At 39.1% G+C, this 24,911-nt stretch overlaps 1 protein-coding gene across 18 annotated transcripts in view; it reads right to left on the bottom strand.

Moving 5' to 3' along the window:
• Window positions 1-963: 963 nt before the first annotated feature.
• LOC146382888 (neuronal cell adhesion molecule-like) overlaps window positions 964-24,911 on the bottom strand; it is a 77,969-nt gene continuing 54,021 nt past the window's right edge. For 7 of the 18 annotated variants that reach the window (XM_084933864.1, XM_084933867.1, XM_084933863.1 and 4 more), the window contains 27 exons: window positions 24,331-24,524; window positions 23,847-23,969; window positions 23,252-23,422; window positions 22,672-22,728; window positions 21,539-21,650; window positions 21,235-21,419; window positions 20,916-21,050; window positions 20,503-20,646; window positions 20,294-20,405; window positions 20,047-20,213; window positions 18,592-18,739; window positions 18,280-18,404; window positions 17,969-17,995; window positions 17,082-17,183; window positions 16,402-16,599; window positions 16,034-16,104; window positions 15,576-15,801; window positions 15,311-15,426; window positions 15,021-15,222; window positions 14,138-14,260; window positions 13,569-13,745; window positions 10,838-10,897; window positions 10,493-10,603; window positions 7,871-8,032; window positions 7,061-7,192; window positions 6,003-6,081; window positions 964-3,089 (listed from right to left, as the gene is read on the bottom strand). In XM_084933864.1, coding sequence (XP_084789990.1) covers window positions 2,843-3,089; window positions 6,003-6,081; window positions 7,061-7,192; window positions 7,871-8,032; window positions 10,493-10,603; window positions 10,838-10,897; window positions 13,569-13,745; window positions 14,138-14,260; window positions 15,021-15,222; window positions 15,311-15,426; window positions 15,576-15,801; window positions 16,034-16,104; window positions 16,402-16,599; window positions 17,082-17,183; window positions 17,969-17,995; window positions 18,280-18,404; window positions 18,592-18,739; window positions 20,047-20,213; window positions 20,294-20,405; window positions 20,503-20,646; window positions 20,916-21,050; window positions 21,235-21,419; window positions 21,539-21,650; window positions 22,672-22,728; window positions 23,252-23,422; window positions 23,847-23,969; window positions 24,331-24,524 — 3,706 coding nt within the window. In that variant the 3' untranslated portion in view covers window positions 964-2,842. Of the gene's footprint in view, window positions 3,090-3,954; window positions 4,000-6,002; window positions 6,082-7,060; window positions 7,193-7,870; window positions 8,033-10,492; window positions 10,604-10,837; window positions 10,898-13,568; window positions 13,746-14,137; window positions 14,261-15,020; window positions 15,223-15,310; window positions 15,427-15,575; window positions 15,802-16,033; window positions 16,105-16,401; window positions 16,600-17,081; window positions 17,184-17,968; window positions 17,996-18,279; window positions 18,405-18,591; window positions 18,740-20,046; window positions 20,214-20,293; window positions 20,406-20,502; window positions 20,647-20,915; window positions 21,051-21,234; window positions 21,420-21,538; window positions 21,651-22,671; window positions 22,729-23,251; window positions 23,423-23,846; window positions 23,970-24,330; window positions 24,525-24,911 lie in introns of all 18 variants that reach the window. The other 11 variants (XM_084933870.1, XM_084933871.1, XM_084933878.1 and 8 more) reach the window with 10 other exon arrangements.

The raw sequence follows: 24,911 nt of genomic DNA, 5'->3' as shown, positions 1-24,911 counted from the left end.
CTTCTTATGGACACTGACCGTGGACTTATTTCTGTGCTTGTACTCCAGCTGACTATAATATTCTATTACAGAGCAGTTGTTTGAATCACATTTATCTAATAGACTACAATTCGTTCATGTAAATGGGTAGACTTCTTTACACAGTAATATTAATAAGTTCCTTAGTAATATTCATTTTTAGTTCTTTAGCTTCCCTTTGGCAGTATCGTGAGAAGCCATATCATAAATTTTCATTGCTATGCAGATGACCCAACTTTTTCAAACCATGAAGCCAGATGAGACACATCAGTTAGCTAAACTGCAGGAATGTCTTAAAGACATAAAGACCTTGTTAACCTCCAATTCCTGCTTCTAAAAATGAAAAAAAGTTATTGACAATTAATGGCATTACTTGCCCTCAAATAACACTTCGAGGAATTTTGAACTCTGTTCTGGTCATTGACTTCTCGTCATTGGTTCCCTGTTAAATCCAGAAAGAAATTTTAAATCCTTCATTGAATCCTGTTTCTGGGAGAGGTTTTTTCCTGATAAAAATGACCTTTTCTTTCCCACTGTTGCCAAGTACTTGCTCATATAGGCTTGTCTGTTTGTAGGGTTTCTACCTTATAATATAATGCACCTTGGGATGACTGGTGTTGTTATTTAGTGCTACATAAATAAAATCGAATCTATCATGTTAACAACTGTATTTTATTAACTACGATCCAGTAACTACTTATTGTCTATTAACTAGCACTTATTAAAATTATCTCAATACAAAGCTTGACCTTTTTACATATCTGAGTTTTTAGAAGCCTCACCAAAGTGATTTTGGTAGCCAAACTGAAAATGGTACACGGTTTTTATTATGTGGTATTGTTATGAGCTGAATCAGAAATCAGAAATTATGTAGCAATTAAGACTCAATGACAGTGTTTGTTATGGAGTACTGAATTTAAATGCATTCACAGCATGACAAGGCAATGACATTTTAAGCCTGAAAACAGATAGTTATTTATTCATTCATTATTTCCTGCAGCTTGAGTTCCATACTTTCACTAAAAGGAAAAAAATATTACATAGCGATAAAGAAAGAGTCTGTTAGTACAAATCTGTTTCTTAAATACAAAAAAACATTTGCAATACTGTCAGAAAAGAGCATAATTTTAGAAGTATATTGAGACTTAGCAGAACCAGTACAAATCAGAATAGTATAATTTTGTGCATCATGATATTGACATTGTAAAACAGCAGGATTATATAACTTGGCATTCAAATCAGAAAGCAATAAGAATTTGACTGTATATGCAATTTTTTGTCCAGTTAGTTACAGTACAATGTACACTGTGCACAGCAAGTAAAAATGAATATGTTATATATATATACACATACATATATATGTATATATATATATATGTTCTCTACAAGTTGTCTATATTTATAATATTCCTACCAACAACTTAAGCCATATCGTGCATGATATCGTCGCTTAGACTGCTGTAAAAGCTGCTTGTTCCTGTACAATCAATTAAGATATTTACAATTTCAACAAATATTCTACATGTCTTTAAAAAAATAAAACTTGATGCAAGTTAAGAAAAACTAAATCTTGATCCCATCCAAAGGCCCTCAAGAGCAGTTAGTAAATGCGAACAACTTTTGCTTAATAGGAGTTGAATTAATGTGCTGTGTCCACAACCACACACAAACACAGATATCCATACACTGCAGAAATACCATTAGGTATTGCAGGCATTTATACATCAGTGGTGGTTCTTACAATGTTTTCATTTGATCCAGTGCAGTGTGTTTTACTTTTCAAAGAAATCAAAGCCAGTCCTGTGTCTTAAAAAAAAAAGCCAAGCGCATAATAATTATTCGTCCATCCACAGGGTGCTCTTCTCATGCTTATCTTATCCATCCTTGGATGTGACTTCTGCATTTCTCCCATTGTCTCTGTTCCAGACACTGAAGGCCAGAAAGAGACTTTGCAAGTGAATCAATGCTTTAAAGAAAAGGCACTACCTGCTGAAGGAGCACTTGCAGGGACTGAAGCAAGCTATCACACCATCAGCTATTCCCTACTGGCCTTCAGATCAAGCACAATAAGAGGAGGTCACATGCAGGGCAAAGGTCATGAGGTCATGTGACATGCCATGCAGCACTTTAGCCTCCTTCTTCATCAGCGCAGTGTGACAGCGACTACAGATGAGGACGTATCAGTGCAACACTCTGAATTATAACATGTGCACTGCTCTCAAATTCCACTGCGCAGAATGTTGACTTCATTACATATAACTTTACATATGCGCTGTACAACGTCTTCCTTTTAAACGCACCATGGGAACTGCCTTAATGTAATAGATTACATAGCATTTTTCTGGTACAAGTTTCTGGGTTGGAAAAAAATATACATGGAGTAATAGAAATTTACTGTAGACAATGCCCCCTATTTGAATAGATAATATGACAACCATCAACACAAACAAATATAGTTCAGACAATAACTGCATAGTCCATATCAGATTCCTGGTAAAAATGCAATAGTTGTTAATGTTAAAGCGTTGATTAATATATGGATTTATGGAACTGTCATGAACTGTTAAAGTTATGGCTGAGCTGGTTACTTCCTAAATGTCGCTCATGGTATAATTAGCTAAGGTTTTCCAAGCTTCTCCATAAGACGTCCGTGTGAAAACATAAACGTCTTTAATGAGTTTTACGTTTCATTTATGGAGCTGGGTATACATGTTTGATCATAAAGCCATGCAGTGTTGGGACAGCCCTGTAAGAGTGATGTAGGGATTGAGGGGGCTTGAGTAGTCAGTGCATCACCCCGCACTGCTCTGTTAAGACCGACTGGCTACACAAAAGAGTTCAAGGAGTTCATGGCTTTTATAGGGGATGGGGCCTCCGAGCTCTCATGGCCCTCAGCAGTGTCCCTACTGGCACTCTTTCCACTATACTGCCCGATAAAGGAGCCATCCTCGTTGAACTGTCCGTCTCCTCCTTCACCGTAGTCAACTAAACTGTCGTCACTGTCGTCTCTCTTAACTGTCCCATTAGATGGCGAGCGGCTCCCTTTTAAAGGTTTATGGTCCTCATTGTCACTGAAGGAGAAAATAACATGCAGGCATTACAGGTGAGATGATGTGACAGATGCAATAAGGAGAATAGTGATCACTTTTTTTTTAGATGGAGCATAGAAGAGCCAATTGTTGCTTTTACCACAACCTACCCCTTAAGTTCGGTAGATAATGGCAAAGTTGTTATATGAATATTAATATGCAGCAATGAATATAAAATACATTTCAATGCACATTCGGGTTGCTCCATGTCTAAAAAATGTTAGCCATGAATGATTAGCTGGTTTCCATCAGGCAACGGGGGAATAAAGCTCAAGCAATCATACCCTTTTCAAATTCCCCCTGAAACCAAATATGAAGTGGTAAATGTGCTGTTTGACAAAAGCATTTTTCTCCCAAGGCAGAGACTGTGATGAAAAACAGAAAATCCAATGAAATGACGTGAATAAAGGAAAGTTTAAGCCAAGTATCCCTGCCCCCAAAGCAAGCACGACGATAAATCACAAATTGGCAAAAATGCATGGAAAGTCCGCAAAGAAAGTTTTCTTTGGGTATCAGATAGTTGAGAACATTGCATATACACGACTTGAACACCAATGAGATCGCAAAGCCGTCACAATGCTGAGATGCTCCAAAATGGAAAGGCAATAAATGGTATGCAAAAGCATTTAGGGGACATGACGGGAATAGAATAGCCACAGATTGCTGACGGCTTATTTTTTGAAGCACTGCACATAATGAAGGCTTTGTGACAAAATATTATACACGATGACAGCTGTGAAAGATAGCAAGCATTTTTCTCCACAGTGACTTCATTACCCACCGACCCTTTACACATGCTACACTTACAAAACCCTTCACCCCCGCCAATCCCCATCATTGCCCTTACCTTTCCTGAGACCTACACCCCCTGCGTTAGGATGACGACGTCACTCTGAGATCAAACACATTCCTACATTTTACATTTCTGTAAGTCTGGCACTTTAACAGGCAAATGTGCTTTGTACAAGTACAGATTGATCTAAAAATACAGTATACTCTCCAGCAGTCAAACAAGAACAGCTCAGTTGACTTAAGTAATGCCTTTATTGACATACTGTAAGGTTCCAGCTGAGTGTAATGAAACAGCATGGATATAAAGAATACTCTCACAAAGGCACTATAATATTTATACACTTTGCCTTGTGATTTGTCTACTGTGTTTTTACAGCCGATATCCATTGGAGAGATTATCTCATGGTGTAAATACTACAGACTGGTGGTATTCTAGATTTAAAAATATATCAACACTTTTCTGTGTAGCATATTTATCTGTGCCAAACACTTCCAGTGCTGTCTAAAAACCAATAACAACTCATTCGTGAGCCACATTGTTACAATGGGCAAAAAGCTCCTTAATTATGATGAACATGAACTCTGTTATTAAGCTGATTCCCACACATTCTATCCTGATTCGGTGCATACTTACAAGCACAACAAACTGGCTATTGAAAATAGGCACCCCAAAAAATACACTGTCTTTGAGATACTATTCCTTGTAAACTACAGTAGCCAGCTATTTTAAGAAGCTCTTTAAAGTTAAAGTAACCTGTTTTTAGAAATTTAAAGTCTTCACTGGAAATGTAAGAGTTGGAATGGAGAGCTATAGATAAGCTGGAGGATTGGGCAGTAGTGCGAGACAGACGACTATTCTGTTGATCTTTTCCCAGAAAAATAAGATCTAGAATAACACCAATCATAAATGATTTCTACTAAAGAATGGCTATTGGCCTGTTGTAAATAGCATTAACCAGCTCTGTCCTCTCAGTGTTGATTGCTTCCCTCAAGCGTGCTGACAATTTCATAACATACCCATATGCATCTATATACTGTATATCTATCTATCTATATCTATATATATATATATATATATATATATATATATAAACAATACTTCCATTCAACACATTATTGCCTACAGCAAAATTTCATACATAATATCAAATCTTAAAACCATGCATATCACATTTTTATATATAATTAATGATATGTATTTATCGCAAATCTTCTGTCTCACATAAAATCCATAGAACAGATTCATGTATACATAATACAAAAAGGAATATAAAATATAAAAGCAAGACCATCTTAGAAATTCACTTAGAAAAAAAAAAGAATATTCAAAAATGCTAGTTTTACAGAAGTAAAGTGCTTCATTGTTCTGTATTCTGCATGTGATTGAAGAAGCAGCCTAGAAAAAGGATGCTGACAAGCATAGCTGGATAACTGAAGTAACAGTTAACAGGACTGACCATTTCAGAGATTTTCAATCCTATCAGGGTCATGTACCGTAAGTAGCAATACACTAGGCAAAGTGTTAATACTAATATATATATATATATATATATATATATATATATATATATATATATATATATATATATATATATATATATATATATATATATATATATGTATATATATACTATACATACAATGTATATGTATATGATTAGCTTATTAGTTGAAAAGCTTGGGGTCAGTTCAGGATGTGTTGCAAATGAAAGTAGCTTATACTGTTTATTCCTGACAGTCTTATTTGTAATGTTAAAACACCCTAAACCACAAATCCCCTGAACCTGAAGAATCCTGCACACATATCAAGCACACATAAAGTCCAACACAAACAGCATCCAGGGTGTCCCAGAACCCAGAAACAAAACTTGTACTTCACGGTGGTAGAAGATCAGACTGGGTTACTTCCTCTTGTTGTTTTGACTTTAGTTAACGGTGATTCTGGATGATTTTTTTAATTAGTTTTAAGGGTTGAGAAGTAGGAGGGACTGCAGAGCTCCAGCACAGAGTGTAGATTTAGGAAAGAAAGTGGGAACACCGGGCAAGTGGTTGATGGGTACAATCTGCTCTGGGGACTCCAAAGGCTGGGGCACTTTCTCTCACCTGTATTCCACAAAAGTACAGTCGTCATCTTTCATGGGCTGGAACTCAGGGTCTGTGTGGGCATCCTCTTTCTCTTTGACTGGTGAGATACAGGAAGCAATTTAGTCAAACTGGCTTTTAAAGAATTGTGAGAAACAACATGTTTCTTAAGCGATATGATGAAGACAGTCGTTCAACTTCACCTATGAAATTCAAAAACCATACCCGAACTTAAATTTGGCCGACCTCAACTTCGAGCTCAGCTCTTTGTGTACCTGTAGACTGTTTCTCCCAGTCCAGATGCTTTTTTTTTGTTTCTTTACTGGAAAGTCTGTTCTGACCAACACATTTTAATTTAAAATTTTGAGGGAGTTGACTGAATTGATTGTTGAATTGATATGGACAAAAGAGCTTGCTTGCATACTCCACAGTTCACATCTGAATGTTCTCTTAGATGTTACACATTAAATATGTGTTGACAGTCTGACACTTGTGAGTGAATTGATACCTAAACTACTCCACCCATCTGACCCCTATATAAGAGCCAAATAAAAATGACAGGCATGCTCCTGGTTGCGCTCCTAATCTGATGCCCTACCTTTGGGCTGTGGACACTGTGCAGTCTTTTACTCAGAAACCTCAGTGTAGTCCCTGCTCTTAACAAGAGAGCAACATCACTGTGACATAGAAATTCATGTTTTCAATCCAAGTTTGTGGTTACGTGCAAATGGTCAGAACAGGACTTCTGTATCTAAAACACCAGGAACACTAGGAGAGGTGAAATGGGCCAAATAGAAATAAGGTATGGTTTTCACTCTTTATAATTGGACTCACAAAACCTGACTGTAATTTACGGGTTCATTTAAACAGATTAATATGTGAATCTGACAACAGTGAATAAACCCTGTCAATACAAAAAACCCATTCTCCATTAATGTGAGATGTATACTTCTTTAATGAATGGTTTCATCCAAACTATGTAGCAGTTTGTAACTGTGCATTTTAAAAAGTTCTGCTCTAATAAAGTTGTTATTATAGAAACAACAGTCTTTTTTTGTGGTGATTGTTCTATTACTCACCAGGGTATTTCCCTCCTTTATTTCTCTGGATGAAGCAGATAATGAGAAGGATCAGGATGAGCAGAGCAATTGCACACATGAGGCCAATGAACCATCCCTGAGTGGCGATGTCCACCTGTCTGCTTGCCACAGCTGTCCAGAGAAGGGGAGAAAGACTTAACATTTACACTTGCACTATTTTAACATCTCATCCCCAGTGGCGAGGGAAAACAGCAAAAATTATCCACAATATGTGCTAAAACAAACATGGAAGATCAAGTCAGCGTTTGAGCAGATATCCTATCTGATATGATGAATTTTCAGGTGACGAGTGAATCAAGATTGCATATTATTATTGACAAAGACTTTAACGTTAGATGAGTTAGACAGTTCCTAACATTATCCTATCCGTGACTTGAGCCCAAATTAGTAGTAGTACACAATCAAAGAAGTAACATGTGCACACAATTACAGACACACACGCACACACGGACAGTGACATACAACCTACGTTAGCACGGGTGATATTAAGTCAAATATAATACTAAAAACATACTGAAATTCTATATTAGAATATCCACTTCTAAAATTCCCAACAGTGCGACACTGACATTCATTATGCATTAACCAGAAAATCATGCTGTATGTTCTGTCCACATCACTACAGTACATGTCTGGCATATAGAACAACCACATCACATCTGTTAAATCCATGCTCGATTCTGTATAAATATACAAAAGCACAAACTACTCCATACGCGACACACGACAAAGTGTAAGGCCAGGCTCAGCCACACCGAGGTGGAGGCGACCATCCAGGAAGTGCCTCACCTGGGAGAGTAACCAATAGCTCCTTGGAGTGGTGGAATTCTTGGTCGTGGTGACCCAAAGCCACCAAACGGACCCTATAGCAAAGGCCCCCCTTTAAGCCTTTCAGCGTTATGTTCTGAGAGCCATTCACAAACTCTGTATTCCAGTCCTCTTCACTTTCACCTGCAGGAGTTATGTTCATCAAGAGAAGTATGTTTGAAGGAGCGAACACAACTTCAAAAAGGCCATGGAAATCATGACATTATGGGAACTAATTGTCTGAAAAGAGCATCTACTGGTATGGCATTATGCTGCAGGCAATCGTTAATATTCATGGAGTCCTAAAAAATCCATTAAGTCTATGAATGAATTATTATTGTGTCCCCGAAAGCTCAATGCACTGCAACTTCAGAAAAGCTGCAAAGTGAGAAAAATCATTTCACCATTTTGATAATATGTGTGCTGTTTAGAAAATACTGAATTCAACAAAATAACTAAGCTGTAATGGGCTTTCTCATTTTTAAAACTTGCTACTTTTGGATTAGGTTGATATAAAAGTATATTTTCTGTTCTTGTTCCATTGCCATGAAAGGTGGTACATAGTGATAAATGTAACTGAAATACATAAAAAAAAATGCTTTTCTAGCTTTACAATAAAAGTCATATTCTCCCATTAAAAAAGTGATTTTACTGATAAATACGACACTTTCACAAAAGGTTAATACCAGAACAGTTGCCTCAGGCATTTTATATTGTAAGGTAAAGACTAGGGATGCACCGATACCGATACTGGTATCGGGTATCGGGGCCGATACTGTAAAATGTGTGTGTACTCATACTCATAAAAGTTAACCGATACCATGAACTGATACTAACTTATTTCATTAATCAGAGGGTGGCTTGTCATTTCTGTTGTAGTTTTTTGATTGGCCACTAGGGGGACATCCCGTGCTAAATATGCACAGGGTTAGGCGAGTGAGACTGGCGGCTCCAGATAAAAAAGAGAAACTGGAGGCTGCTGTAGCTAGGCTAAACAAAATGTCAGCAGTGTGGACCGGAACAGCCAATTTTTAACTCAGGTTTTGGGAAAGCGATGAAAAATGTCAAGAGAAAATCCACGGGCAGTTAAAATAACAGAGGCTCTGACTCATTTTATCGCTCTGGATGACCAGCCAATGCCGGTCGTGGAAAACATAGGATTGCACCGTCTTCTAAGCATACTCGAGCTGCGATACCCGCCCATACATCAGGGAGATCATGGTGCCAAAACTTTCTGAAGAGGTAAAGACAAGCAGTGTGTACGCGATGTCAGTCCTTGGTTTAACGGCACAGTGGACTGATGATCCACGGGCAGATGAGGAGTTTGTTCGTCAATGCCAAATACTTCCGTTATTTTGTTTGTTTGTTTACAATATGGACACTCTGCAATAATTTAAAAGTTTATTTTATTCTCAAACCTAATTTGTATTTATTTTATTCCAAACAGAAGTGTTTATTTATTATTCTGAAAGCTTGAGACAGTGCCAATAGTTCAGTGATATTTTGTTAAATTACAATGTGGACACTCCGCAATAATTTAACAGAAGTGCTTATTTTTCACTTGAAACTTTTTGTGGTCATTTTTATTAAGATTTTAATTTTTATCGGCAGAGAATAAAATAAAACCTGTCTTCCAATTCACTGCATTTGTGTGTGTGTGGTAGAAGTATCGGTTTTTGTACTCTGTATCGACAAGTACTCAGATCCAAGTATCGGTATCGTATCGGTTTGAAAAAATTGGTATCGTTGCATCCCTAGTAAAGACCATACAATAATAGAGCGAATCCCATCAATCAGATGACTCTATGAGCACTTGGCGACAGTGGGAAGGAAAAAAGCCCTTTTAAAAGGAAAAGCCCTCTGATACAAGGAGCAGTAGAGAGACTTTTCATCTACTTTCAGCTTTACATCAAAACTTTCAAATGTTCACAAATTGTTTTTGACTACCTTGAATTTACATTTAGGATTTAGTTAAAAATCATGTAGTAGCCTAAGTAAGTAAAAGTACATTCTCACAGAATTGGCGGCATAGTTGCAGACAAAAATGCCGTATACGTTATCAAACTGGTGGTGATCCTCTTTTGCGCTGAGCTTTTAGGGCCACTGCACGTACACAAATGGTAATGAGCTGAATGTGAGATGTGTTGTGACTGATGACCACAATAATTAGGCTTTTGATAGCAAAATTTTGCAAGATTATGATCTATTATTGTAATCTTCCCTAAGTGAATCTATTAAAATGGTAGGTGTGAGAGAGCCATACTACAGTGCTGTTCATCCTCACTGCAGGTGGATAAAAACAATGGAGAGCACTTCAGTCAAATTCAGCTGGCATAATAGGAAATGTTTGTGCTGCCTTTTATGGCGTTTGTCTACATACGTTCCAGCCAGATTGCCAAGGGAACTGCACGCATTAACAGCACTGGGTAATTAGCAATCCAATCACAGAAAGCGTTGTTTATCACATCCGGGTCTGCACTGGCCAGAGCCAGCATCAGCATGACTGCCAATATTTCTATTCACCTGCATAAGCCAATAATGAAGTAGGAGTCTCTTGCCACCTGTGCATGGAACTGAGAAAAATGTTGGCGTTTCTTTGCTTACTGTCATTTAGTCTGTATTGTGCACTAAAGTTTTTCTCCGGGCCCCAGTACTCCCAACTGATCAGGGCCCAGTCTTCCCCGATCATGGAGCTAATGTTTCCAAAAGGACTTGCTGAGCACACAAGAGAAAACACAACCATCAACATGAGTCTGTTGGTCAAAGGACAATCCAATAACTGTCAATCAAATATTTTGCTTTTGCTACAGTTAACATTAACTGCACCAAGCTTCACCAAATTTAGTTTCTCACTGCTTTAACTATGCCAACAAAAACAGAGGACAAAAATAACTAATCATCACTAATCAACAGACACTGAGGTTACTAATATCACAGCAGAATCTGTACCCTTGTGGGGTGGACCATGTGGAGGTGACCGTGCATTAGGATGAAGGGATTGGGTGCTTCCTGTAAACAATATGAAGAGGGGTAGAGATGGAGCCACACACACGTGAGACACACACAGAGACACACAGAGACACCACAGATGCTAAAGTCATTATACAGAGAACACAAAGTTCATTGGCATGCCATGCGAAGCCCCTGGCATGCAGCAGGAAAGCATCACCAGCGGCCACTGAGGAAGAAGTAAGAAGGGGGTCAAAATCACCAAAGGCACAGCGAAAAAAAAAGAAGAAAAAAAAGATGAAGAGCAGCTGAGCACTTTGAAAAGACTCATCTAGTTTTATCACATGGCATTAAAAAAGCACATGTCACAGAGCATCTTTATCTGTGCAGCTTTGAACTTTTCCCTGCTTTGAACTCCTCGGCCAAGCATTCTGGTTGGCCACAGAATTGGACAGAGGCAAAGGGAAACTGCTCAGAGGTGAGGAGCGCATGCTTATGGTGGGTTTTGCAGCTATAGCTGTATGTGTAAAACAATCATTTGTCTAGAAACACCACATTTCTGTCAACCTGTGATATCAGAGCCTGCAGAGAGAAACAGGACAAAGAGAAACAACCGGACAGGGATCATTATGAGAAGACAACCACCCACATCCCCAAACTGTGTCTTTTTTTTTTTTAGACATTTATGTGGTTGTGCTGTGTAACTTGAAAGTGTTTTATATATATAGTGAAAAGGTATTTGCATATTTGTTACACTGAAATGTTTTATGTCAAACTAATTTTAGTATTAGACAAAGATAACCTGAGTAAATACAAAATGCAGTTTTAAAATGATGATTTCATTTATTAAGGGAAAAAAGCTATCAAAACCTATCTTCCCTCAGTGAAAAAGCAATTACCGTTCTCTTGTTAAGTCATGAATGAACTGTGATTAACCACAAAATCAAGCTGAGCCACACCCAGTACTGATTACTGCCAGACCTGTTGAATCAAGAAATCTTTTAAATGGAACCTGTGTGACACAGTGAAGTAGGCTTAAAGAACTCAAACAGCACCACATCAGCCCATGATCTAAAGAAACAGCTGTGGAAAACAGCTGTGAAACAAAGTCACTGACATCTATCAGTCTGGTAAGGGTTACAAAGACATTTCTAAGGGTTTGAGAATGAACCACAAATGGAGAAAATCTGGAACACTGGTGAACCTTTTCAGGAGTGCCCGGCCTATCAAAATTACTCCAGTGCATCGATGACTCATCCAGGTAAATGGTAAATGGACTGATCCTTATATAGTGCTTTTCTACTCTTCCGGAGCCCTCAAAGCACTTTATACAGCATGCCACATTCACCTATTCACACAATCACTTCCTTCTATGCTTTTAAGTGCTTACTAACTAACAATCACACTCATTCATACTCCAATGGATGCATCGGAGAGCAACTTGGGGTCAATAACTTGCCCAAGGATACTTGGCATGCAGACTGGGCAAGCCAGGGATTGAACCACTAACGTTCCGATCAGTAGATGACCTGCTCTTCCTCCCGAGCTACAGTCACCCCAAAAGGTTTGCATCCCGTTAAATCTGGTGTAAAACTAACTTTCATAAAAAGAACATCATGGCAACACTCAAACATGGTGGTGGTAGTGTGATGGTTTAAGGCTACTTTGCTGCATCAGGACCTGGACGACTTGTCTACCAGAAAATCCTGAAGGAGAATTTCCACCATCAGCTCATGCCCTGAAGCTCAAGCATGCTTGGGTTATGCAGCAGGACAATAATCAGAAACACAACCTCTGAATGGCTAAAAACCACCTCAACCAAGGTTTTAGAGTGGCCTGGTCAAAGTTTGAACTTAAATCATATTAAGAGGCTTTGGCCTGACCTTAAATAGGCTGATCACACTCAAAACCTTCTAGTGTGGCTGAATTAAAACAATTCTTCAAGAAGAGTGGGCCAAAACATCCACACAATGTTGTGAAAGACTCATTGTCATTTATCACAAACGCTTGATTGCAGTTTTTGCTGCTAAAGATGGCACAGCCACCATTTACAACTGGTGGAAATGGTGCACAGGTCTAGGAGGCAATAACTTTTTCACACATGGGTAGATGGGTCTGGATAACAAGAAACAACTTTTTTCTAAATTGTTGTTGTCAGCTGATTTTCTGACAGCTAATCCATAAAGTCTGCAGTAACTGTGATGTGATGAGCAGCTTCAAACTACACAACAGAATTAGAGGAATGTTTGACACCAAACAATTCAAACTGGCAAAGCATACACAGCAAAGCAGTGCAAGCTTCACACAAGTTAAACGTGTTGCACAGTTCTGCTGCAGCACACCAGGACTCAGGTTTGCTTATCCACTTGACCAGAGAGGTCTCTGAGGCTGTGTTTTGGGAGGGGCTTTCCTTAAATCGCCAAAATGATTAGAAATTTTAAAAAGACTAGGGGCAATTTAAGCAAATATTTACCAGACATTTACTGAATTTTCAAAGCAAGATAAACAAACAAATCTGGTAAATAACATGTACTGGAAAATGTTCTGATGCACAATAATACAAACCAAGCACATGCTCTGTAAATTATTTACACGCTTTCATGCTCTTACCTCAACAAATACAGAACAGAACATATATATTAATCTAATATTTATCCACATCTCCAGTGGGAGAAACATGAAATCTAATTAGAGGTTTTTTCTCATATTTTTCTTGTATTTGATGACTTACCTTCCTCCCTGATGATGACAGCTTCCTGAGAAATGGCTGCACCTGCTCCAGCGCCTGTTTTCGCATTCAAATAAAACTTGTAGCGTATGCTGTACTTGAGGTTGGGCAAAGTGACAGAGGTCTCATTGGCAGCCAAGGCCAGCTCCTCCACTGGGCCCAGTTCATTGGAGTTATTTACTACAGGGGTGAGGGATGGGCGAGAAGAATAATGGGGTGGGGGTGGAAGTTGGGAAGCAGTGGGGTAAGTTGAATAGAGAGTTGGGTAGGAGGTAGGTGTAGATGGAGTGTCAGTGATGAAAAAGGTGGAAATGGAAGTATTTGGGGTGTAGGATTCAGAAATAGAAGGCAGGAATGACCAAAGTTGATTTGTTATTTGTGTTTTTTTTAATTTAGGCAAAAACAAAAATGCTCTTAGGCTACTCTAAGTATTGATTATCATTTCTGTCTTATGATCTGAACAGAATGACGGCACAAGACATGAAAAAGATTGACATACAAATCTACAAACTACATGAAGAAGATGACACTCACTCGGTAAAGATGCAAAAAACTTAAGAAAAAAGCCTCACCTGGCTGATATTTGAGGGTATACCCGGTAATGTGCCCATTATGGTCATGAGGAGGACTCCATTCAAGGGTTAGAGAGTCCAGGTTCGAGTTAGTGACTATCAGTGAAGTGGGAGACCCCGGCACTGCAAAAAGACATAAATAATGAAACCTTGCACAAGTTAATTAAAGAGCAGCTAAAGATAGGATGTTTTAAATAAATAAAGCTGAAGAGACAGTGTGTGTGTGTGTGTGTGTGTGTGTGTGTGTGTGTGTGAGGCGCGGTTCATTGAGGATTTCTGGGTTTTACTTTATGCAGAATGCCCAGTGTTAATACTCAAAGTCTGCCTCCAGTCAATGTGGCTTGCTTATTTATATTTCATTCTGATATTTGACCTTCAGTGTGCAATAAAGCTTGTGCAGCACTTAAAGGGAAAAATTTCTCCTACTTACAAAAATTGCTTTGTGTCATTACAATTAGACTGGATGTGAGTAATAGGCGATTGGGAAATTTAAAGCCTCTAGTGCAAAAAACACTGAGCAAATGCTTGTATATTCACAAGTAAATAAAATAAACAAAAACCTTTCAAACTCAGACCAAAGAGAATCATTGATAACTGAATAACTTAAATAGCCTTCATACTTCTGATTGTATGATTTAGAGCATAGATCAGTTACAGATGGAAAGTCATCATTTTTTATTTGCTAACCAGTTATGTGACACTGTTTTACATAGATAAAACAAAGCTGTCATTCAAGTGGAGCTAATTTGCTACCTGTTCCTGTTCCAGTTATGATAATGAAGACTGAAACTATACTCTGGGTCATTTTTAACAAAGTCTACTCTCATATGAAAGAAAAAAAAAAGACACACAGACACAAAGTGTGTCCCTTCCGATCTCTTACCTCCCTCGGGTGTCTTAAACTGCTGGGTTACACTCCGGGGGCCCTCTCCTTTTCCATTATAGACCCTTACATTGAACAAGTACAGACTGAAGGGGTGGAGGCCAGGCAGCATGCCCTGGGTATGATTCCCACTAAATACAAGAATGTCCTGCTCCATGTGATCAGGATTGTGCTTGTAGTGGTGTTTTCTCCAGTAAGACACCTGAAAGCATGTAGATTTAAATGACGTATATAGTACAACTGGTGGAAATGGTGCACATGTTACATTGTCTGCGGTTCTTATACGGTACCTTATATCCTTTGATATTTCCGCGTATTAAATGAGCGGGCACGGGATCCCAGAACACCTCTACCAGGGTGCTGTTTCGCACCACAGCGTGCACATTTTCTGGAGCTGCTACGGGCACTATATAGTAGATGGGGAACACAGCATTACAACAGCAAAATACAGAAAAAAGGAACATACTGAGAATATGTTATAGGTTACACACCAGCTGCATCACCCGCAGGTTCTTGAGCATAATCTTTTTTTTTTAAATAGACAGTCTTACTCACAGTCCTCTCCTGAGTAGCCGTGGGCAATAGCAGGGTCAGGTCCAGCTCCGTGGTCGTTTACAGCCTGAACCTTAATCTCATATGGAACAAACGTGGGCGTTCCAGACACAACAAACTTGGAATTGTTGGACACGGTCACTGTATTCCATTCGCTTTCTACCTTCTTCTGCCTCCACATCACTCTGTAGTGAAGCCCGGGACCATTAGACTGGAGGTTTGTCAGTGGCTGCAGAGGAGAAAGCTTTAATGTAACTTATTTTCCATTGGAAAGCTTCTGTAGACAACATGTAACAGTATAGGAAGCTGAAAATATAGTTTTGCTGAACGACAATAAAGTGAAAAAAAACCCATAAAGAAAGCTCATAAGACCACACAATTACAAAGTCAAGCTCTGCAGTATGAGAAGACTTTAATAAATGCCTGAGGATTAAAAGGATCAGCCTTATGCTGCTTATTACCTTCCAGGAGATTACAAGATTGTTATGTTCAGTTCCAAATCCCTGTACACCTGTTGGGTTTTCATCTGGAGCTGAAAAATATATCGTTAAGGACACAATTAACACTTACTGGATGGAAAATGTTTCTTAGATAGTACTTATAATCTGGTCTGATTTACTTTTACAGACTTTAGTGTATGTATGCATACTGAATCTTACGGTACTTCATTGTCTTTACTTTGATACACAACAGCTTTGATATGGCATCTGTTAGCCTAATGCATTATTTAATGCATTAGGCTAAGAAATGGATATATGGAGAATTACTTTATACAGGAAACTGCACCAAGAAGAGCAGAAATCACACAGTCAGTCAGCTGATTCTGTACCTGCAGGTTCTGTCTTGTACATCCTGGAGGGGCGGCTGGGATTGCTGAAGCCCACCGCGTTGAGAGCCAGAACTCTAAAGGTGTAGTGAACATGGGGTGACAGTTTAAGGTGAGCTGTTGTCTTGGTTCCAGGGACCTCGGTAAGATTATGCCAGTGACCCCGATGGTGCAGTGAGTCTTCATATTGGATCAGAAATTCTGTATTTAAAAAAAAGACATCACACCTTAAATAGTGTCTGACAGTATATTTCCATAAATGGAATTAAAGCCCTCGAGGTGTTTTTTTTTAGGATACTTTAATTCAAAAAGCCTAGCTTAACAAAAACAATCCACTTTCGGCAGCACTTTGAGGATTCAAGAAAATAGCGGATTTAGCCCGGTTTTTCAAAAAATGATGAGGGTTTTCATCACCTTGAGGATACTAACTGACAGTAGAGAAGTAAATTTTCCAGAAAAGTTTGGAAAACTCTTTAAGTGCATTTCTTTTCTTTTTTTTTTTGCCAAAAGGCAGATTTTAGACTTTGTTATTGGTTACCACTGGGTGTAGCCAATTTTAAAGATTTTGTTTGCACAAAAACATTTAGAGCAATATAGGCCAACAATCTAATAATAAGGTGTACGTTCACATAAAACCCACACAGAGAGCGAGCCAAACAACACACACACACACATAAACATACTCTGAACAGGGCTGTTATGTTCATCCCCAGGGGTCCAAGTGAGCTGAACACTCCTCTTTTTCTGGTCTGTCAGTTCCAGGTCTGTCGGGGGGTCGGGTCGCTCTGGGAGAAATACAGCACAAGCAGCAGCATCAACCCGTGTGCTTGGGATTATATTCATAGTGGCTTCATTCTACAGAAGATGAAGGGTTCATGCTATGAACAAGATGGAGCAAAAACAAAAAATGAAGGACGTGTCGGCCATGTTTCTGTGATACTGAAACCATAATAGATGCTAATTTGTTGATTTAACCAAGCACACCTTTGAGTTTCTCCTTTATTTCTGTACATCTTCTACTAGACTGTGTTATCTGGGCTGTGATAAACATGCAGACATTGCATCATGCATATGAAAATCCCACTACATAATCATTCCGCATGAAATCGAGTCTCAGGCTCACACAGAGGTTAAATTGATGCTCATGTTTTGGAATTAGGTGATAAAGTGAAATGCACGCCTTGAATAAATAAGTGATGAGAGCAACGTGTATTTGGAAATATCCCAAGTGGTGCTACGGGGAGATGTTTGCTTTACAAATGATGTTTGCATTTGACTGTGAAGAGACATTTTTTTTGGCTTGAGTAAATGTTTCCACCAGTGGTTTAAAGCATTCAAACATTATGCATATTTGGCAAAACATTAAAAAAATATCTAAGCAATTTTATAAAAAATAAACTCTCAGAGACAAAAAGAAATAAATGCTGGAACATCAAAAATGCATTTAAAAAAGCCCACACACATACACAATAATGCTTTGTGATTTTCAGGTCAACGCATGCTGCATTTCACAAACACAAGCGCACGTCTGCAGAGCACATCTGGGTGCTCGTGTGTGCTGCAGGTTTACCGTAGACAACAGCTGGTGTTGTGGCCTCTGTCAGGTAGGAGGGCAGGAGTGAAATAGGGAGTTTTAAAGGTCAGTCATTCAGAAGGAAACAAAGAAAATAATCTGGCTTTTTTTAGAATGAAGCACACGGATATTTGTGCCACTGACTAAATCTGTTCTCGGCATTTAACCTTGAAGCGATGAAAGCTAATACGGTGGGTAAGTTATTGGACAGGTTACCTTTTCTAAGAGGAGCTGAGACAGAGAGATGTTATGATACCTGATACGTTTTATACCTGAGCAGTTTTGTAACTGTGCACACCATTACATACCCACAACGGTGAGCTTAGCGGTGGCTGAATCGTGGTCCAGAGTGGTATTCATGATGCAGGTGTACACTCCTGCGTCGTCCTCTGTAACATCAGTGATGGTGAGGCTGTCCGAGTCCACGATCAGTCTGCAAAAACATTCAGCAGATCACTATGAACTGAATGTATGTGTTTTTCCTTCTTTTACAACATTCAGTACACAAAAGATCCTGCATATATCCATAACAGTACACAAATACCAGACAAAGACCTGATTGTTTTTTTTAACAGCAGGCTTCAAGAAAGAAGACATCTCCGGATATAAAAAGCTCTGACCTCTCATCGTCAGGCAGCTCTCCGTCATCTTTGAGCCAGGTCATCGTGGGAATGAGCGAAGGGTCGTGTTTTACCGTGCACTCAAACACCACAGATCGGCCCCTCTGGACTTCTTTGTATTCTGGCTGCTTCAGGATTCGGGTTGGCTCTGTTGGGGGAAGAATAAAGTGGTCCAGGTGCTGTGAAACTGCCACGCGTTTGCTCCAAGCTGGGTTCTTATTTAGTAGCTGACAGATTCAAAATGCAAGTGTTGAAACTGAAGCTTGCCATGGATTCATTTTGTGCAAGTCACCAGTGACTAATTAAGGTATGCTGACTGGTACATGATGACTGTCCGTGGCTCAAAATAGAACAGATTTACATTAAAGAAACAGAAAAACAGTTAAATATACAAGCAGTTAAAAATAAATAAATAAATAATTTTATACACTTAACCCTTTATTGACCATGAGCCCACCGGCAGGCCCATTTTACAGGTAAATATAAAGGGTTGGTCAATAAAGGGTAGGCTACACTCACTGGCCACTTTTTTAAGTACACCTGTTCAACTGCTTGTTGACGCAAATATCTATTAGCCAATCGCATTACAGCAACGCTTTGCATTTCGACATGTAGGTATGATGAACTGAGCATCAGAATTGGTGAAGAAAGGTGATCAAAGTGACTTTGAACATATCATGGTTGTTGCTTCTGGATGGACTACACTGAGTGTTTTAACCTACTGAGATTTTAGTATACAGCCACCTCAGATTCACAGAAATTGGCGCAAAGAAAAAAAAAAGAAATGAAAATTCCTTCTTGATAACCACTTGTTACAACCAAGGTATGCAGAGGAGTATTGCTGAATTGACAATCAAACTGTGAAACAGACCAGGAAACTGAGGCTACAAATTGCACAGGTTCTCTAAAATGGATAATAGACGTTTAAAAAAATGTTGCCAGGTCTGATGCTTTTTATCAGCAATTCAGGCTGTTGGTGGTGAAGTAATGTTGTGGGGGACGTGGAATCCTTTAAAAAGCAGTTAAAAACTTTTCTGTTTGAACAAGCCTTCTGTTGATCAAAACTTTTAAAAAAATATTTAACCCTTTGTATTGTTTATATTGTCTATTTTATTACTTAATTACTTTACTTCTTGGCATACTTCGGGCCCCTTAAGACCAACTGAGTATCATTCAAACTATTTACAATAACTTGTAAATAGTTACAAGTTAACTACTTAACTATGCTGAATTTATACCAAAAAGAATTAAGGTAATTTTAAAGGCAAAAAGAGGGTGTAACCCAGCACTAGAAATGTGTATAATAAAGTGTAAAGTGTCTAATGTGTCCAGTGAGTACATGCTATACAAATGCATATCAAGAGTTTTATTTAGTATAATTTTTAGGCCTGTTATTAAAAACTTGTTAAAATTACCAGCCAAACGAATACAAATTTCAGAGAGGAGCACTCTTACCTTTGACCTCCAGGTAGACATGATTCTCATAAATCCCAAGACTGTTTGTAGCAACACATGTGTATTTGCCATTGTGTTGTGCTTGAGCTATGCGAATCTCTAACGTCCCGTTGTCATTAAGAATGTAAGGGTCTTCCTGCAGGATGCTGGACCGACTGTCTTTAAACCTAAAGCACAAAGTGAGTTGTTTTCAGTTAGTAAAAGAAACACGACACAATTTTCCTCTGTTAGATTTTCGTTCACTCACCATGTAATTTTTGGCATAGGTGATCCAAAGGAAGAGCAGTCTAACAAGGCCTGGTGGTTCTTGATGATCTGGTAGACTTTATTGGGTGGTGTTAGCACTCTGGGTGGCTCGGCTGCAATGAAGCATTATTGCCATGTTATTGCCTTCCAGGAATCAATATAAATGGAAATGGCATTCAAATGCAAAGGGATGGAGTGCAGTGAACTCACAGAGGACATTGATAAAGGCGTTGGACAGGACGTAACCGTACTCATTAGAGATGTTACACTGGTACACAGCGCTGGATCCAGGCTGTACATCGGTGAAGATTATGATGTCATCCTCCACCTTTCTGCTCAGATCCTTGGGTGAATCTGTTAATGTACAAAAGGGATTAAAAGATACTGTATATATCTGGATAATGGAAAGAGCTTTTTGAAACTCATAATCACCCTTATAATGATGTTTGAAAAAGGTGGTATCATAACTCGGAATTTGTATAATAACTATCGGAAATATGAATCAATACCCACCCGAGGGAAGGCATCTACAATTTCGATTTTAATAATGCCTGCTTCTCATGAAAAAGGAGATCATCTATTATGAAAGCTGAGAGAGTTTGAAAAAAAGAGGCTGCACTTACTCTCTATGGAGATGCCATTCATAGCCCAGGTGATGGTGGGTTTGGGTGTGCCGCTGGCCAAGCAGGACAGCCTGCCGCTCTCCCCTGGAGCTAGGACAAGGTTCCTGGGAGGGACATCGATCCAATATGGAGCAGCTGCAAGCAGCACAGGGTACAGAAACAGGCTGGACAATTAATCACTAAACTCACTGCCCTGTTAGCTTCTGTGAATAAATCAATTATAAGGAAGAGGGAGAAAATAAAGCGGTAGAGCGAAGCAGTGACTGAGCTCCCAAGCAGTGCAGAGTCTGATGGGAGCTGAGCATTTCGTCAAGCACACCTTTGACCATAACGTGGATGGTGTGGTGCACCGAGCCAAACTGGTTCTTCGCTGTGCAGCGGTAATCTCCTTCATCTGATGCTGACACATCCTCGATGTGAAGGGTCTTGTTGTAGTTCAGGAAGGAGGTGCGTTTGGAAGGCAGATCACCACTTATTTTGGTCCAAGAGATGTGAGGGGTGGGCCTAGATTCACAAAGAGAGAGCGCAGACAGACAAACTGATGATGGCAGGTGGACGCTCATTAAATACATGACTTATGAATGCACTGAGTTCATGAATTAACAGCAGATTCTTTGTCTTACAATCCTTCAGCAATGCACTCCATCTCCAGTTTATCACCTCTCAACACCATCTTGGAACTGGATGAGCCAGATGGGATGAGGAAGGTTGGTCTTCTGTCATCCACGGGTGCCTCTATATTTACACACACACGCACACAGAATCATATGAGTGATGAAAGCGATTGTAACGGCAAAGAAATGAGCACCTCGTCTGCAAGATTGAGAGCAAATCAGCTCCTTTAGTATTACTACCCTCCCATCACCACACAAATTGGAAAACTGAAACGTGTAATGGTCTGCTATATACGTACATGACGTCACTTTATCACAGACTAATTCTCATAATTTAGACTTTAACTTCTTTTTAATGCATTGTACTGTGTTTGGTATAAAATAAATGAATAAATTAACTTAATAAACAGCACACAGAGAACTGCTTTTTGCCATTAAACTGGCAATTTAACTGGTGACAAAGTAATCTCCATAACTAGGAATATGAAATCCAGAGTGAGTGTTTTAATCTGATGAGAATCAAGGTTTTTGCATGTTTCAATTTAGCAAACATGTGTAGCCACTAGACAAGGACAAAAAATGTTAAGGAGAAATGAAATGTGAAGAAAATTATATGTAAGAGAGTAAATTACAAGTTTGGAAATCCTTAGGTATTAAGATTGGAGAAAGAAAAGTAGAATTTTAACATGCATATTTTTACTACAAGGAGTTAATTAGTTAACTGACCATCCAGAATAAATTTTGTGTGTTTGAATTAATATGTGGTGTTTTTTCCCCAAGTATCCCAAGGAGTCCGTCCAGTTTAGGGAAAAGAGCATGCAGCTCTAATTTTGAAAATTCATGAGAAGAACTACATGTTAAGAAAGGGAGAGCTAATTGGATAGATCGAGGAAGAGTTACAGGTTGACAAAGACTTTACTTGGATTTCTAGGTTCGAGGGGTAGAAGTTAGTGGGTAAGACAGAATTCCCAGCTCCATGTTGGGATTAATCACTAGAGGGTGCCAGATCCTACCCCTTAAAAATAATCAGTAACGTTGCAGAAAATCTCAGGGTTGATGGGTTGAAGGGTTAGTGTTAGTGGGTAAGAGCTAGTGCGGAGCTCTAAATTGGGGGTTAAACACTAGGGGGTGCCATAACTCACCACTAAATAAATCAGTGTCATTGTAAAAAGCTGCCATTGTGTCATTGATTTCATCCACTGCAACACAACAGAAAAAAGACCAAAAAAAGACACACGCCATTTCACAAGTTGAACTCATCAAGGCAAAGAAAAACACAAAAGCTTGGACAACTTAACATGACTGAAGAACAAAAATTCACATGACAGAAGAAAATCTACGATGAAGAATGATCGCCATAAGAATCTACTTTAGTGGAGACAGCCTGCCGTCTTGTAGCTGAGATGAGAGAAGCCTTTGTTGTTGGTGGAGAATGTGTATACAGAACATATTACAGAAGTAATACTGAACGTCTGTTTGGCAGATAACCACGAGAGCTCTGACAATATGCCTTTTCAGTGCGGCAGCGACCGCTGGCGTCTCCAAGGACGGCATCATAGATAGGAAATGCTGTTTTCCTCCTACGGCGTCATGCCTGCACAAACTACCGTAAAATCAACCACACACACATTACAAACGCTGCCACTTTCTTAAAGGTTATAACAAAGACTTGAGTAGATTTCAGTGCTCGTGTCTCTGCATCGCACACTGTGTCAGACTTACGGTTAAGGACCCTGACAGTGATGGGCTGTTTCTGCTGGATGGTTTGTGTGTGGGGGAAGCGGGCGTAGCAAATGTAGTCGTTCCGGGTGTCCTCTCGGCGAACATTGGAGAAGTACAGGTCACCGTTCAACGACTGAGACACCCTCTTGCTCTGAGGGAGCTTCTGAAAGTCTGAAATGTACAGCGTCACATTAACATTATACAGGAAAGTGTTTGGGAGAGTACAGGTTATAGATGCAGCTGCATTACGCTTATGGGTCTACATTTCCTATATAATCAGGTATTTATGCATCTAATCACAAATATTCACATTCTGATATGCAGTTCATCAGGCTGAAGATGAGTTTGTTGCCATTCAGTATTTTTCATGTGATAAATTTTAAGGAATGAACAGAAACCAATAAATGTGACAGCAGAAAAAATATATTACGATTTCCACATTTCCAACAGCCTAGCTTGCAAAATGAAATACAGCAAGTATGATTGGTTGTAAGATGGAACAGGAAATTGAAAAAGAAAATCACCGTAATTCTTAATCTTATGCAGCAGAAACATCATGTTACCACAAAGAAACATAAGAGATCAAGTTGCTCACTGTTGTCCATCCAGAATATGATGGGAGGGGGTAGGCCAGCAGGGGGGCGACACGGCAACACCAAAGACACGCCCTCCTGCACCACGATTGGCTTGATTTTCTCCTTTGACCACAGGGGGGATCCTATATCGGTTGGAGAATAGCACGATCAAATCATAATTTGGCATAAAATATGGGTCGCTGACAGACTGGAGCTTGCATGACGATGTGGCAAGATGAGGGGAATGATCAAGAATAAAAATATGGAAGTGGGGAGATTACAAAGGTTCAATCACCTATATCTACCGTCGAGTCCAACAAAATAAAACATGCACCTTTCTACAAACAACTTTTACCTTCCAGGAGTGCTCTTAAGATGGAAATTGCAACTTAATCGTTAGAAAAAGAGAAGAAAGGACGTGATTTTTTTCATAAGATGCACATGAGACAATGAAAGAAGTGAGAGAAGTGATTTTAAAGAAGTGATACAGCAAGCTGCACTCACTGGACTGTCTAACCACTATATTGTGGGAAACAGCGGTTCCGTGTTTGTTTCGTGCTGTGCACTGGTACACCCCCTCGTAGTGTTCAACCCTCTCTCTGCTGATATCCACCACCAGAGTCCCAGATTGCGGCTTCATGTCCACGTTGGGATCATTCTCGACGTCAAAGTGGGTCCCATTTCTTGTCCAGGAGAAACTAAGGAAAAATAAGACCATTATCATAAGAATGCAGGTAATTTTCAAGTGATCAAATCTGGTAATTCATATAAAAAATAACACATTAATAAAATCTGTTTTACCTATTTGGTAAATTCATTGCACCTGAATTTTTACTGTAAATGTTTCCAATTGTGTTCTTTAAAGAACTTTTTCAAAAGTTTTTCCTATATTTCCCGAGTTTAAATCTACAAAAATATTCTGGATGGTTACATAATAAACTTACTTTGGGCTGGGGGAAGAATAATCTGGGGTAAAGTAAAGGTTAAGGGCTGAGAGGTGTATTTTATCTATGAGTTCTTGCGAGCATAAAACCACAAATTTATGTGCATGTATGTTATCTTGATGAAAGCTAACTATATGTTAC

This window comes from Perissodus microlepis, chromosome 7, assembly GCF_051167445.1.
Source record: "Perissodus microlepis isolate ML-2025 ecotype Zambia chromosome 7, ASM5116744v1, whole genome shotgun sequence".
Classification (NCBI taxonomy): Eukaryota; Metazoa; Chordata; class Actinopteri; order Cichliformes; family Cichlidae; genus Perissodus; species Perissodus microlepis.
This window is presented reverse-complemented; position numbering and strand designations above follow the sequence as displayed.